Source organism: Pleurodeles waltl, chromosome 3_1 (genome assembly GCF_031143425.1).
Source record: "Pleurodeles waltl isolate 20211129_DDA chromosome 3_1, aPleWal1.hap1.20221129, whole genome shotgun sequence".
NCBI lineage: Eukaryota > Metazoa > Chordata > Amphibia > Caudata > Salamandridae > Pleurodeles > Pleurodeles waltl.
Genome location: NC_090440.1, coordinates 1,743,900,988 through 1,743,914,807, shown reverse-complemented (window position 1 = coordinate 1,743,914,807; position 13,820 = coordinate 1,743,900,988). Strand labels below are relative to the sequence as shown.

At 40.6% G+C, this 13,820-nt stretch overlaps 1 protein-coding gene across 1 annotated transcript in view; it reads right to left on the bottom strand.

Moving 5' to 3' along the window:
- The window catches only part of ACADL (acyl-CoA dehydrogenase long chain), a 365,613-nt gene that overhangs the window by 24,707 nt on the left and 327,086 nt on the right, over positions 1–13,820 (bottom strand). The window contains exon 10 of the mRNA XM_069225664.1: positions 9,464–9,550. Coding sequence (XP_069081765.1) covers positions 9,464–9,550 — 87 coding nt within the window. The remainder of the gene's footprint in view (positions 1–9,463; positions 9,551–13,820) is intronic.

Sequence of the window (13,820 nt, the reverse complement as noted above, 5' to 3'; positions counted from 1 at the left end):
GTGAAACAGTAAATGTAAAGGAAACGTAACCAGATACTAAATATAGCTTATAACCTGAACTATATATATGAAATGTTCTAAACGAAACTACAATGATATTTTGCAATGAAGCATATCACAAAAGGAATTTCTTAATATAATCTTTAAGGTGAACTGGCGATCTGCGGATTCTCTGCCTACTATTACTCACACTCTCACCTCCCTCTCCTATACCATTATCAAACACATTGTCCCTCCTCTTCCTTCCGTTGTCAACCAAGTCACTGTCATTCATCATCATATATTCACTGATACCTTTGTTGGAATGTTGTGCAGGCACAACATCCTAGCCTCCTTTTTGATTCAGCGCCACCCTTCTTTTGTTCCACCTATCTCCATTTTCGAGGACAATATGCCAATCATGAACTGCCTTACCTTTGTAAGGTCCTCTAAATTTAGACAATCTTGCTTCCACCCAACCTTTCTTGATCTTAACCCAAATACTACTTCCGATTTGTTTTTCTTGATACCTACTACCAACAATGTTGCCCCACAAGGACAACCATGCAGGAAGTAATTTGGTACTAGTCTTCCTTCCTCTCATACACTCAAAGGGGGATGAGTTTGTGGCAGGATTTTCAGTAGAACGATATGCCCAAACTAAATCCTCAACCATTTTTTGAACATCTTTCCCGTTTTGTAGACCCATTAAGGTGGTGCCTTTTACTAACCGATTAGCCCTCTCCACAAGACCATTCCCTTGTGGATTGTAGTTGAAGTGTGTTTGTGTTTGATGCCACAATTGGTTAAAAATGTTTGTATTTCAACAGATGTAAGCTGAGTGCCATTGTCCTTGATCAATATTTTCAGAAAGCCTTCCTCCCGCAACACATTTTCCAACTCAAATATATTATCTCTTGTAGTCACGTCCACCATGAACGTAACTACTAGCCATTTGGAGTGGACATCTATCATCACAAGTGCATATTTCTATTTAGGTTTCAACTCAGTCACTGGTCCAATACAATCCATACCATAGGGTATTCCACAGTTTTTCAGGATCCTTAATGCCTCCCCCCAACTGCATCCCAGTCTTAAGCCTTTTTCACTATTTTTACAATCTTGATACCTCAACAACCAACTTGTGAAATCATCATCCATCAACGGCCACCAACATATCTCTTGCAACCTTCTCTTAGTGAGGGTTTGTCCTAGATGCCCCTAATGTGCCAAAGATACTATTCTTTTCCTCAAACCTTGTGGAGGCACAAACGTATCACTCCTCATGACAATTTCTTGATCTTTCAATGACTGCTCATCTAAAATCTTTGAATAAGGCCTTACACTACAAGCAACTGTACTCTCTTTCCTACTCCCTTTGACAACCAATTATTTCACTTATTTTAACACTTTATCCATCTCCATTTCCCTGTTCCATTCCTCCTTGGTAAATGCTACTTCCCTGCTGCCGTGTTCAAAGTCAGTCATCTAGGCCACCACTCCTTTAAGTTCTTTAAAAATTACTGCTTCCCTTTCAACCTCCTTCCAGTCTATCAAAAGACGTGAAAGACAGTCTTCTTGAACATTCTTCCATCTAGGAATGTATTCCACTTTGTACCTGTATCCATGCAGTCTCGCTGCTAATCATGCTAGCCTTGCTGATCCTTTTCCAGCTCCTCCAAGTGTTAACATTTTGACCAATGGTTTGTGATCCATTCGGAGCACAAACCCCGACCCCCACAAATAAGTATGAAAATAATCCACTGACCAAGCCGATGCTAATGCCTCCTGTTTAATAACTGAATAGTGCTGTTCCATTACTAGCAGCGCATGTGAAGCAAATGCTACAGTTTTTTCAACTGCACTGTGTACCTGAGACATAATAGCTTTGACGCTGGTGGCACTGGCATCTGTGGTTAATATTGTCTTTAAAGTGGTGTCAAATGGTACTAAAATAACCGCACTACAAATCCCTTGATATCCTCAAAAGCATTTTGCTGATCCCTTCCCTGCTCAAAGATGCAAGCTTTTCTGAACAAGCTACGCAGAGCCTCTGTCTTCTTTGCAAACTTGTCAACAAATTTGGCATAATATTCTGCTAGTCCCTTGAAGGAGCATAACTGTACTTTGTCTTGCAGAGTAGTAGCTTCTGGTATAGCTTAAAATAGATGGTCTTGTGGTCAAACTCCTTCCCCTACTATGGTATGTCCTAAATATTCAATCTCTTTTACTAGAAACTTACATTTATTCTTTCTTAAGGTGAGAGCAGTGTCAGACAACCTCCTTAAAGTTTGTTGAAGAACATAATTAAGTTCTTCTTCCATCATCCCAAATACTAAAATGTTGTCCTCAAAATAGATTATTTTTTATTTGTTTTTTTTACATCTTTGAAGACCTCTGACATCATTTGCTGGAAAACACTGGCCGCGGAAGAGAGACCAAATGGCATTTTGGTGGACTGAAACGTCCCTTCCATCGTTATAAAGGCTCTTAGATTTATCATAAAGCCAAATCTGATGATATGCATTCTTAAGATCTAGTTTAGAGAAACATTTTCCTCCATTCAGCAACAAAAATATCTTGCTTATATTGGGTAAATGAAAGTGGTCTGTTATTATGTCATGAGCCACACTTCTCAGGTCTACACAAAAACGACCATCTGCTTATCTGAGTTAACCACTGGAGAAACCTAACTGGAGACTTCCTCTGTCTCAATTATCCCATCTTGAAGCATGTCATCTAACATGTTATTTTACCTCACCTCTGATTACAACAGGCACTCTCCTCAGCCCCTTTTTTTTTTAGTATAATCTCATGAACATAACCCTTCAACAGGCCCAATTCCTCTCTTAAAACATCTTTAGCTTCTTCTAGTATATTCACTGCACTTACGACTATCACTTGTTTAGACGCTCTGGGGTTCATGACAGTGTGCATACCAAATAGATGCACCCACCCCATACTGTGAGGTCTGCTTTCTGCCACATACATATTGCCAGTAACTTCAATTGACTAGAATCTGATGGGAGCAGAAAAATACCCTAAAATATCAAAGGTTTGACCCTGATACCCCACCCCCTTGGATTGATATCTGAGTGTCAAAACAACATCAGGGCATTTATCTGTCCACCATCAAATCCACATCTCTCCCCTTTATCAAAAATGAGGCCACAGGACAGTTTCTTCTGCCTTCGTTATCACCATTTTGCTCCATCATCAAAATAAGATCTTCATCACTGTTCGTAATAACTTCGCCCAACTCAGTTTCTGCTACATTCATTTTAGTACTATCCTTACACACTCCAGCGTAATGCCCATGACGCCCTCACATCAGACAATCTTTGGTAATAGTGAAACAGGATTTTGAGTCACCTAATTGAAAACTGCTTCCCCATCTGAAACAAGTTTTTTTTTTACCTTGTTTTAGAACAGCCACTTTCTTCTGAAATGTCATTGTACTTTTACCATATTTGTTCAATATCCCCACTCATTCCTGTTCTTCACCTTCCTTACATATGGTGGATACACCCCGTTTTATGTCTGTTTCTCTTTTCCCCATTTCATGCATGCAAAAATCTGATTCTTCTACTATTTTCACAATCTGTATGGCATCCTTCAATTAAGGATTTTTTTGCGGCCCATAATCTTTCTTTAATTGTTTTACTTCTACACTGTACTATCAGCTGGTCCTTATAGGTTCGTCAGTCACCTGACCAAACTGGCACTTCATGGGTCGTTCACGTAATCTTGACAAAGTTACCTATGGACTCTTCCGGTTTCTGAGGATGAGTATAGAACGTATATCTGAACACTGCTATATTGGTATATGTTCCAAGCGTAGCTTTACTTCCTTATACACATCTTCTATGGGCTGATTTTCTGCACCTAAATTGCTGGTAAGTACTTAAATATGTGTTGGCTTTCTCTCCTTAACACACTTAATAATGTTTTTCTTCTAGCTGTGCTAAAACTGTGGCTAGTAGAAGTTTTAAAGATGGCTATCCAATCTTCCCACGGTATGGGTGGTGCTCCTTGATGAGCCAAGGGCACAGGAGGCATTAATATGGATGTGGTTGCCATGAGAGAAAGTATGAGAAAAAAACACAATATTTCTCTGAAGTACACAAATGCTGATGAGCAAGGGGTACTGCACTCACCATATACCAAACTGCATGTGGTGTGACTTTCAAAATTAAAAATGTAAACATTATTTCAACGTAGCGTTCATGTGAACTTGTGTACTTTATTCAGGCTGAAGACTGCTTATACCAGTTCTTAAGATGCTTAGAGTAAACAGGCTCCTGTGAACGCCTGTACTTTTATTAATGCAGAACACTGCTTAATCCATTTCTTAAGGTGCTTTCCTCTAATGTGGTAAATGGCTTACTTAGGTGTCCTTTGTTAGTGTCAGTGGCCCTGATGCACTCAAGACAGGCCTTCCACAGTGTACACAGAGTTTACTGAATAAAGGACCGAAGCACCAGCTCTCCTGAAAAATGAAGTTAATAGCTGGAGCACGGGTGAGCTGGGTGGTATAACGGGTCAGTCAAATGTTATTTTAAATTTGAAGCCATTGGCCAAACTGCTGCGCCACCGGACCTTCGAGTAAACTTGTTAAAATATGTACGCGTTCAGATGTCTGGGGTAAGGTTATAGTACCTGACAGTTGGCTGAGGCTCCTCCTCCCTATCACTGTTCCTCTGGAGCTTCACTATTACAACGCGTCTTAAAAGACGATGTAATAGTGTACACCAGTGTGCTTTGTGCACCCTGTATGCCAAGCAGCTTCAGGAATTAAAAAAATATGCTGGTTGCTGTGCAACAAGTTACAGAGATCTGTGCACCCTCCTTGACAGTTATGAGTAGGCCAAATGGAATTGCCCATGCACCAGAGAGCGCACTGTAGACTCTGAGGTCTCTCGCCGGAAAAGTGAGCCTTGTAATACAGCCGATGTCTTTCTGGTTATATGCTCGGATGTTAACACGAAGCTGGCGTTGCAGGGTAACTGTAGACATCAAATGTTCTGTAACCTCGGGTTGATGGGTGCCTGGCCACGGGTACGGCAGGTCATCGCCAAATGTGGTAATCAAGTACTGAGACACTGTGTGCTGATCATTAACTCCTTTTATTTACAGCCTGCCGAGAACAGTGCCTTCCTTCCCGACAGCTACAATCAAACTGGCACTAAAAGTATCCAAACATCTCAACACTTTATGACTTGGATATTGCAACGTGCATCTTAAAGTCATAACACCAAGCAGAAAGAGCGCTACACACACTTGATGCAAGAAGAGAAATTATGTACTGTATACAAAAAACAAAGCCAAGCAGGAAAAACAACAACTATTTGTGTCCTTTGCTGACAACAACAAAGGTAAACTAACAAAAGGTACAATTGCTAAATGGATCTCACAAATGATTCAAATATGCCACTCAAGTGCAGAAGCATCATGAAATTCCAAACCAAAAAGTACATTCAACACGCAAGAATGGAGCAACTACAGCTTTTCTAGCAAATATACAGCTGCGGAACATTTGCATGATGGCGACTTGGTCATTAGTGCACACATTCATAAGCCATTATTAGATTGATATTCAAATGAACAAGGAAGCTCAGGTTAGAGAAAGAGTTAAAAATATTTTTTTCACAAATTTAAGCTCATCTTCATCCCAACCACCTCAATATTAAATACTGCTGCAAAATCAATGCACAGCATGTGAATCCAGAAAAGAATAATGCCGCAAAATGAAATGGTTTCTTACCTTTAAGAGTTGTTTTGCAGCGTGAAGAATTTCCTGGATTCACAAGCGACCCACCCGCCTCCCTCAAAAGATGAGACGAGAGTATAAAGAAAAAAAAAAGAATCTGAAGATGGTGACCATGAATGGGAGCTTTCGGGGAAGGTGTATGTCAGAGGAGGCTGGTTAAGATACCAAATGGAGGAACCATTGACACACACAAAAGTTTTTAAAAAATGGCCTACTAGACTACTAGTATATTGGACAATTATGGTTCCAACCACTAGATGGAGGAATAATGCACAGTACTGAGTGAGAATAGTGTATCTTCGGCTGGATGGAGAGGTACTCTAGGAGAGATCATAGTCTGGTGTTTAGTTGGGATACAGTCTCAACAAGCGTAGAGAGCTTTGAGCTGAGGGGGTTTAGTTTGTGGTGTAGGCTGTGGGAGACAAGGGATGGGAGGAGAGGGGTCTGACGGGAGGGGGCTTTGACTGGAAGGAGGGAGGGGATATGGCGTATGCAATGAGGCAGAGCACTATGTTGTGTGGACTCAGTGGGTTTGTGAAAGGTGGTCCTAGTGGTGGCAGTTAAGTGAGGTGCGGCTGTTTGCCAGTTATTGTGTGCTGATGTCATGTGAAGGGAAGGAGTGAAGTGAGTGATTGAGGGAGATGTATAGTCAGCGTGAGTGAAGGGAATGTGTGCATAATGTGCAGGAGGTAGATTTAGATGAGGTTGGTTGTTCCGGCTAGCTGGTGACAGTGAGGAAATATGTGGGTTTGGTTGTAACTGTATGGGTTCAGATAGGGAGGTTAGGTCTTCGGAGGTAATAAGATGTGCGGTGGGTGGGAGATGAGGTGTTGAGGCCTGGAGCTATCAGATGAAGTTACGCAACAGAGGGATTGTAGCTAGTACGGATGAGGAGTGTGATGATGTTGATGGGTGACGGAGGACTAGGTTGCGGAGGGTCAGTGATGAGTGTGGGGTGTGGCTGGTGGGTTGTCTTTGTAGAGGAGGGGTGTTCTTTGGCAATTAGGAGTGAGGAATGTCATGCGCAGGTATGGTAGGATAGGCTAGTCTGTGTGTGATGCGTCAGGATACGATTATTGCAGTGGGATTTGGTTGGAGGGTAGCTAGTTGTTACAGGTTGAGAGGAAGTAAATGATTGGCTAAAAAGAAGGGAGTAGGGGACGGGGAATATTTGGGGGGGGGTATTGTGAACACTGGAGGTATGTTGGTAAGGATGCCCTATTAGGAGTGAGTATCAAGACCACGTGTTTGGGATTGGAAGGGGAGCTGGGGGAGGGGTTGAATAGGTTGTGTGGGGCTAGATAATGTGTCGAATGGTGTATTGGAGGAGGCTTGCAATAGGGCATTGAAGAGGACTGGAATAATGTGGTCAAATAGTCCAAGGTGCAAATCTGTGCACTGAATCACAATCTTACCATTATTGTAGATGGAGATAGTGGTAGTTCCCTTGAATAGTGCTGAGGAGAATATTATTTGGAGCTTATGGTCATAAGGAATGGTAATCGACGATGTGCTGTTGAGTTTGTTGTTGAAGATGTTGGACCAGGATGTACTGTTGTATGTGGAGAAGATGAGGTCTATTTTAAGCTTTCCATATCTGCTGTGATATTGATCAACAAATAGTGTGTTTGGAAAATCTTACAGGGTGTTGTGTTTCAATCTTTTTACTGAGCTTCTGGAGAGATTAGGAGCATATATGATCTTGAAAGAGTTGATTTCAGCTTTTTCCATTTTGGTAGACATTGTGAGGCCAGGGATGCTGTACAGCTGATTTGCGGAATGAAGGCAAACTGTAGCATATGTACTGAGATCAGTATGATAAACAAAGAATTATGCATGTTTTTAACTAGAGCATATCTTCTGCTTTGAAGGCGAAAGCTGCTGAAGAAAATGGAAGTAAAACGTACAAATGTGAAGTTGTTTGTGTGCCAGAATCCAAAAAACACCTTTATTCCCATTCAAAATTGTGGGGAAAAGAATTGTGGTTTGATAGTGGCAAGGCAACTGTCTTTTCAGATGTAACCCTTTTGATCTTGGGGATTTAGCTCATAGCCCTTCGAGAGACACTCAGGTAGTTGCAATTTGTAATTACTGAATGATAAAATGGTCAATGTAAATGTGCTAGACTACTCACATAAGCCGTGAAACCTACTTCATTATTTGCCCCAAAAAGTGAATGTGTAATACTACAATTACCAAAATGGTAAGTGAAAAATTCTGTTATCCTCGGAAGCACACACTTCAGAAATACAAAGAAATCGGGTGCGAGAGCAGCCGCAAAGCTGTTTTGGGCAGCATAAATGGATGTAAAGAGTATTCTTCTTAACATATTGTATCTCCTATCTTCTTCACTTCTGTGTTTCATTATGGTTGCATCTCAATAATGCTCATCCTGACAAGTTCAATTGACTTAATCTCTGATCTTCTTATTTATGTGAAGCCTAACAACTGCATTTACTCTCATGCTTCACCTCTTTTATGGTTCTATAAATCTTGTTTATGTTTGCCATTCCACCACAGACTCCCATCCTTGTTATCCTTCCTCTAAGGGCCATCAACCTTAGAGTCCGTCTGTATGCTGCTAATCTACGAATTACTCCCATCTAATGGATACCTTCTATTTGAGGCTTCCTGTTCTATGACTGCTTATGTGGAGCTTTATCACAGTTCACACAATGTCTATGCTGCTCATCTGTTTCACGTTCCGAGTTGCAATAACCCCTATTGCATGAACTATTCTTTGGTAACAGTAAAGAATAATAAGTAAAGCAAACACCACAAACCCATCAGCACTTTACAATTATCATAATTTCTATGCAATGCCATTAAAACGTCTTATGTTTCTTAGCTTCACATTATTATGCATTTATTGCAGATAGCAATTTCAAACTTTTTCATACATCATATACCTAACTCAAGGCATATACCCAAATTCCTCTGCTTGATAGTTTTGTCAGTCTTCAGTTTGAATGAACCCACTCTTTCTTTGGTAAGTTGCACTGAATATCAAGCCTTGCCTGTCAGACTCCCCCTTCAGTATCTGCAGACCTATGAAATCTATCATCTATTTAATCAATCGTTCTTGTTAGCAGCTAAAAGGCATACATGCCTAATGAAGGTAGCTAACCAAGCTGAACAAATGGAAGCTTTAGGAGAAAGATAACTTGCAGGCAGATCAGTAGCACAATGCCAATACAAGCTTATAATTCCGCAGCTCTTTTCATAGCACCTGGTATAGGACTACAGAGGTCGTCATCAGTATCAGATTTACTCCATTTGGTCTTGTAGCTGTAAAAGATGAAAATTCCCAAACCAAACATAACATGCGTCATCTACTGCAAGAGTAATTACATTTAAATATGACTCACAGCCTTCAAACGCATCAATGACATTCAAATATGACTCGCAACCTTCAAATGCATCAATGGACACACATTTAGAAGTTAGTGTGTCATTTTATGCATCTTGGTGCACCATTACAACATAGTGCTCCAATACTTTTCAGCGAACAACTCAAATCTTCAGACATATTATTGAAGTCTATTTCAGTAACCCCCATCTATACAATTACATACAGTTGCCAAACACATATGCACCCAGGTGGTTGAGTTCCACATATCGCTTATGGGTACTGAAGGATTCTGCAATAGCCCGAATGTTCCCCTCAAACCTACAGAGAACACAATATGACCTTTAGGGACTCACTATACTTACTTTGCAATGGGGTACTCCCACATGTAACCCCATCCTCCATGGAGTTGTACGCCTTGTGTGGCGATAGTGTTCTGGAGATCAGACGCCCTGTACAAGAAAACAGAAATGGCTTTAGATGACAGAAAACAGAGCCAACAAATCAATTTCAAACAGTCCTACTGGATGGTGGAAATAAAAATCAAAAATGCACTGAAATGTATACCACACAAATAGCACTGGGTCAGGCTTCCAATTTTCTTGCCATTCATAAAACTGTAAACCCTTCCTTACTGTGCCGGTGCTAAACATTTATGAATTTTGTTACAGTTTTTGACCCCACCCACCCTCAAACTCATGCTGCAGGCCAGTGGTGGCTGGTGAATTTGAGAAGTGATGAGGTAGAAACTGAAAATGTGAGTTGTAGTGCACAAGTTAGCATAGCGAAAATTGAAAAAAGAAGGGTTTGGGCTAGAATTTCAAGCAACATACAAGAAGCCAAAAGATATTCCATGGAAAATAGTCTGTTTTCAAATTGTCCTACATCTCCCCAAGGTTTGGTTTCCTACATGTAATGCATCTTTAACTGTTTACCACATTATTCATTCAACAATGAGACAAGATGGGTCAGTGTATAAGCAAGGCCAGTACTAATAGCTACAGACAGATCCATTGATATTTCATTTCTGCCATCTGTGAACAACCTTGGAAGGATGGAGTTCTGAGTTTGCCTTACCAGGATGTGAACTCTTGATCTTCAGATCATTACAAATGTCAGTAGCATGCCTTAATTCACAAACCCATCTTGCTTATTTGGCTTGAATATACTCTGCATTTAAAACCCCATTCTGTTATTTTGTAGTTCCCAAACATTTATTTTATGGATGTGAATCTAGCTGATTCAAATGCACTTATCTTCAACATTTTGCCCCTGCTCTGTCAAGCCATCAGTGCTCAGACACACTGGTTCACGGTTTTAGGCATTTTTGATATGTACATTTGAAAAGATGAACACGCACCCGACTTTCTTTCAGGCAGCATTTAACCTTGCTTTCCTGATTTCAGAGATATTTTAAAATCGGGGACAGTTACCCAATAAGCCTGACACGGCTGGTTTCTAGGGCAGGCTCCTTTCCACCCAGACAGGTGAGAACAAACACTGGCCACTTCACTAGAGATGGTGAAACCCCTATTTCTGTTACTGCTTAAGGCAAATGCTACTTTAATTCTCATGAAGTCCTTGTTATTTCTGATATGCATTTCACGTAGAAAAAAACTAGTTGATTTAGGTCATGGAATGTGAGGTTCAGGAAATATGCTATGCTACAATGGTGGCAGTCTTTTCTGTAATCCTTTCACCATTGCTTGTCCTCTTTTCTTCGTTTCTTTCACCTACAGTTTTCATTCTCTCATCATCATATGATATATGTTCTCAACTATTGTCATAAAGTCCTATCTCTCATTTCTCCCTCATTATGCATTTTCCATCTATCTCATTTGACTTTTTCTTGAGCTGCTCTCCCTAGCATCACGTTTTCGCATTCATTTGATGTTTCTGTTAACTTTCTCCTCTTGTAGCTCTACATATTCATTCCCTTCACTTGCTCCAGCCCTTCTCTCTTGGGTTAATGTGGCTCTTACAGATGTCATATAGGCCATATATTTTTATCCTTGTTAGGGGGTCGTCAACGGATGAAAGAATCATCTATGGTGGCCAACACAAGGGATTGTCGGGAGTGATTGAGTAGCTCGTCGTGCTCTGTGTTTCTCGGAATATTCTGGAACACATAATGTACGTTTATAACGGAACAGCAACATTTTAAAAACCAGAATGCAGGGGGGGGAAGAAATCTTTGATGTTCCGAGAGAAGGCGGGCTGAGAAAAAAGGGAATGGAGTGTAGCGCGGGTTTGACTACAAGACAGAAATAGATGAAAGTGGGGAGTAAAAAGGAGGAGAAGGTAGGAGAGCGTGAAAAAGAGTTGAGGAAAGGGAGACATGACCGAACAGTGAAGTGTGTGAGAATGAGCGGAAAAAAGGGAGACCGAAATGGAGAGATACATAAAGAGAATATGAGAGAGAAAATGCACGAAACAGAAAGAAAAGAAAATGAATATGGTACTGTAGGAGAGGCTGCTGTCCATCCCGTGTTTCCCTTTAAATGTAATTAAAGTACTCTTTGGTCAAAAGGAAGAAAGCATGTTTACAGTGTAAAGTCCCCAGCGCGGCACCCAGCTCCACTGGCTGATCCCTTGATGACAAGCTGGTCCTTTATGTACCTGTGTCAGGAGTAAAAGTAAGTTTACTCCACAGTTCACACACTCAAGATAATAAAAGTGTTACAAGTCATGCTGCAGAGCGCAATTCTTTACTGAGGAGCCTGGGTACAAGAGGTGACAATTGTGTTTCTGTCTTTAGTAGCTGCCGCCGCTGTTTTGTTTCACTTCTAGGACTGATGTCACTATTATTAAAGCCTATATTTAGCTCCTACTACAAATTAAAAAGCCCCAAAGAAATGTCACTACCCAATTTCTCTTGTAAATGCGAACCTGTGATCTGTAGGTCTACAAGCAAGTGCATGACCCTATCTTCAACTCGGACTCACGAAAAGCACATTCTGCTGTGCACGTTTACCTTTAGACTGTCACACCCCTTGTTACAATTAACTTAAGCAGCATTTCCTGTAGAATGCCATAGTTGAGCAGTTATCAGATTTATGCGCATAGTGTCCCAACTTAATCTTGCATATAGCGCCTCTTTTACAGCACCTCTGAGTTTGGATACAATGGTGCCTGGCAATATGGCACTTAGAATAAAACCTCAAAAAGTAGTAAATCAAAACACCTGCTATGCAAAACACCTCTGTTTTTCTGGCCCTCTGGTACAAAGATTATTAGTTGCATAAAATATGTCTGCTCTGTTGCCTTCACAATCTTTGAAGGAGCGCTAAAACAACTATGGTAATTAGAGGCAAAACTTTAATTTTAGCTTATTAAATACATCCAAACACTTTCAATCTGGTAGAATGTTTAGACGGAAGACCCAGTTAAAATGAAAGTGACTTAATATCATCCACATTTGATGCTGTGGACAGAGACTTCAATTTATATTACGTCATTGTAGTTTTACTGTACTTGTTAGAATTATACATACTGCCGGTTTAAATTATTCAGTAGAGCTTTTCCTAAAAATGTGCGAGTTGATCACTGAAAGAAAGGGAAGCACATAATAAAGAAGCCCAGCATTGTTCTAATCTTGTTTTTGGTACCAGACAGACATACATGCGCACACACAGCGCACACACACATAGATACACATTATATATCAACAGTTATAGTTAGGTTCTGAATTTACTTGCACAAAACAACAGAAATTCATCAGTTATAGTTACCTCAAGTAACTAGAACTCGTGCCCTGAGATAATTACAACTTGTGCCCACGCCATGCACAGTTATCAATAATTTGACTACTAATGTTACACTGATATTATTAATAATGTTATAAAAGATATCATGAGTACTGTAATGTCTGGGGTAATTAGCAGTGCATGGCGAGGGCATGAGTTATAGATACCTTGAGATAACAATAACTGCTGAATTTCTATGGTTTTGTGTGAATAAATTCAGAACCTAACTATAATGTCCCCGTAACCTTTGGGTTTTTCAGTGAATTTCTAAGATTTTTTTAATGCTATTTCCTAACTATAATGTACTTGTAAACCTTTGGGTTTTTTAAAGTGAATTTCTACTATTTTTAATGTTATTTCCTAACTATAATATCCCTGTAACCTTTGGTTCGTTTTAGTGAATTTTTAAGGTTTTTTTTAAAAGACAAAAATCTTAACTATAATGCCCTTGTAACCTTTGGGAGTGGCTGTATGGTTTGATGTGTGGGTGTGTGAGCGACTGTTGGGTCTGTGAGTGGTTGCATGGGCCCGAGTGTGTGAGTGAGTGGCTCTATGGTTCGGTGAGTGACTGGCTATGTGTGAGTGGGTGTGTGAGTTGCTGAATGGGTCTGTGAGTGGGAGGATGACTGAATTGTTTGGGTGTGTGAGTGGGTGTTTGAGAAGTTGCATGGGTCTGTGAGTGGCTATATGGGTTTATGAGTGGGTGTGTGACTGTTTTGTGGTTGTGTGAGCGGCTGTATGGGTCTGTGAGTGGGTGTGTGAGTGGTTTTATTGGTGTGTGAGTGGGTGTATGGGTCTGGGAGTGGATGCATGAGTGGCTCTATGGGTCAGTTAGTGGGTCTGAGTGGCTGTATGGGTTTATGAGTGGGTGTGTGAGTAGCTGTATGGGTGTGCGAGTAGCTGTATGGGTGTGCTGTAGGCAACAGCTGCAGAATCACTGCTTAAACACACAGTTTTGTAAACAGGCAATTAAAGA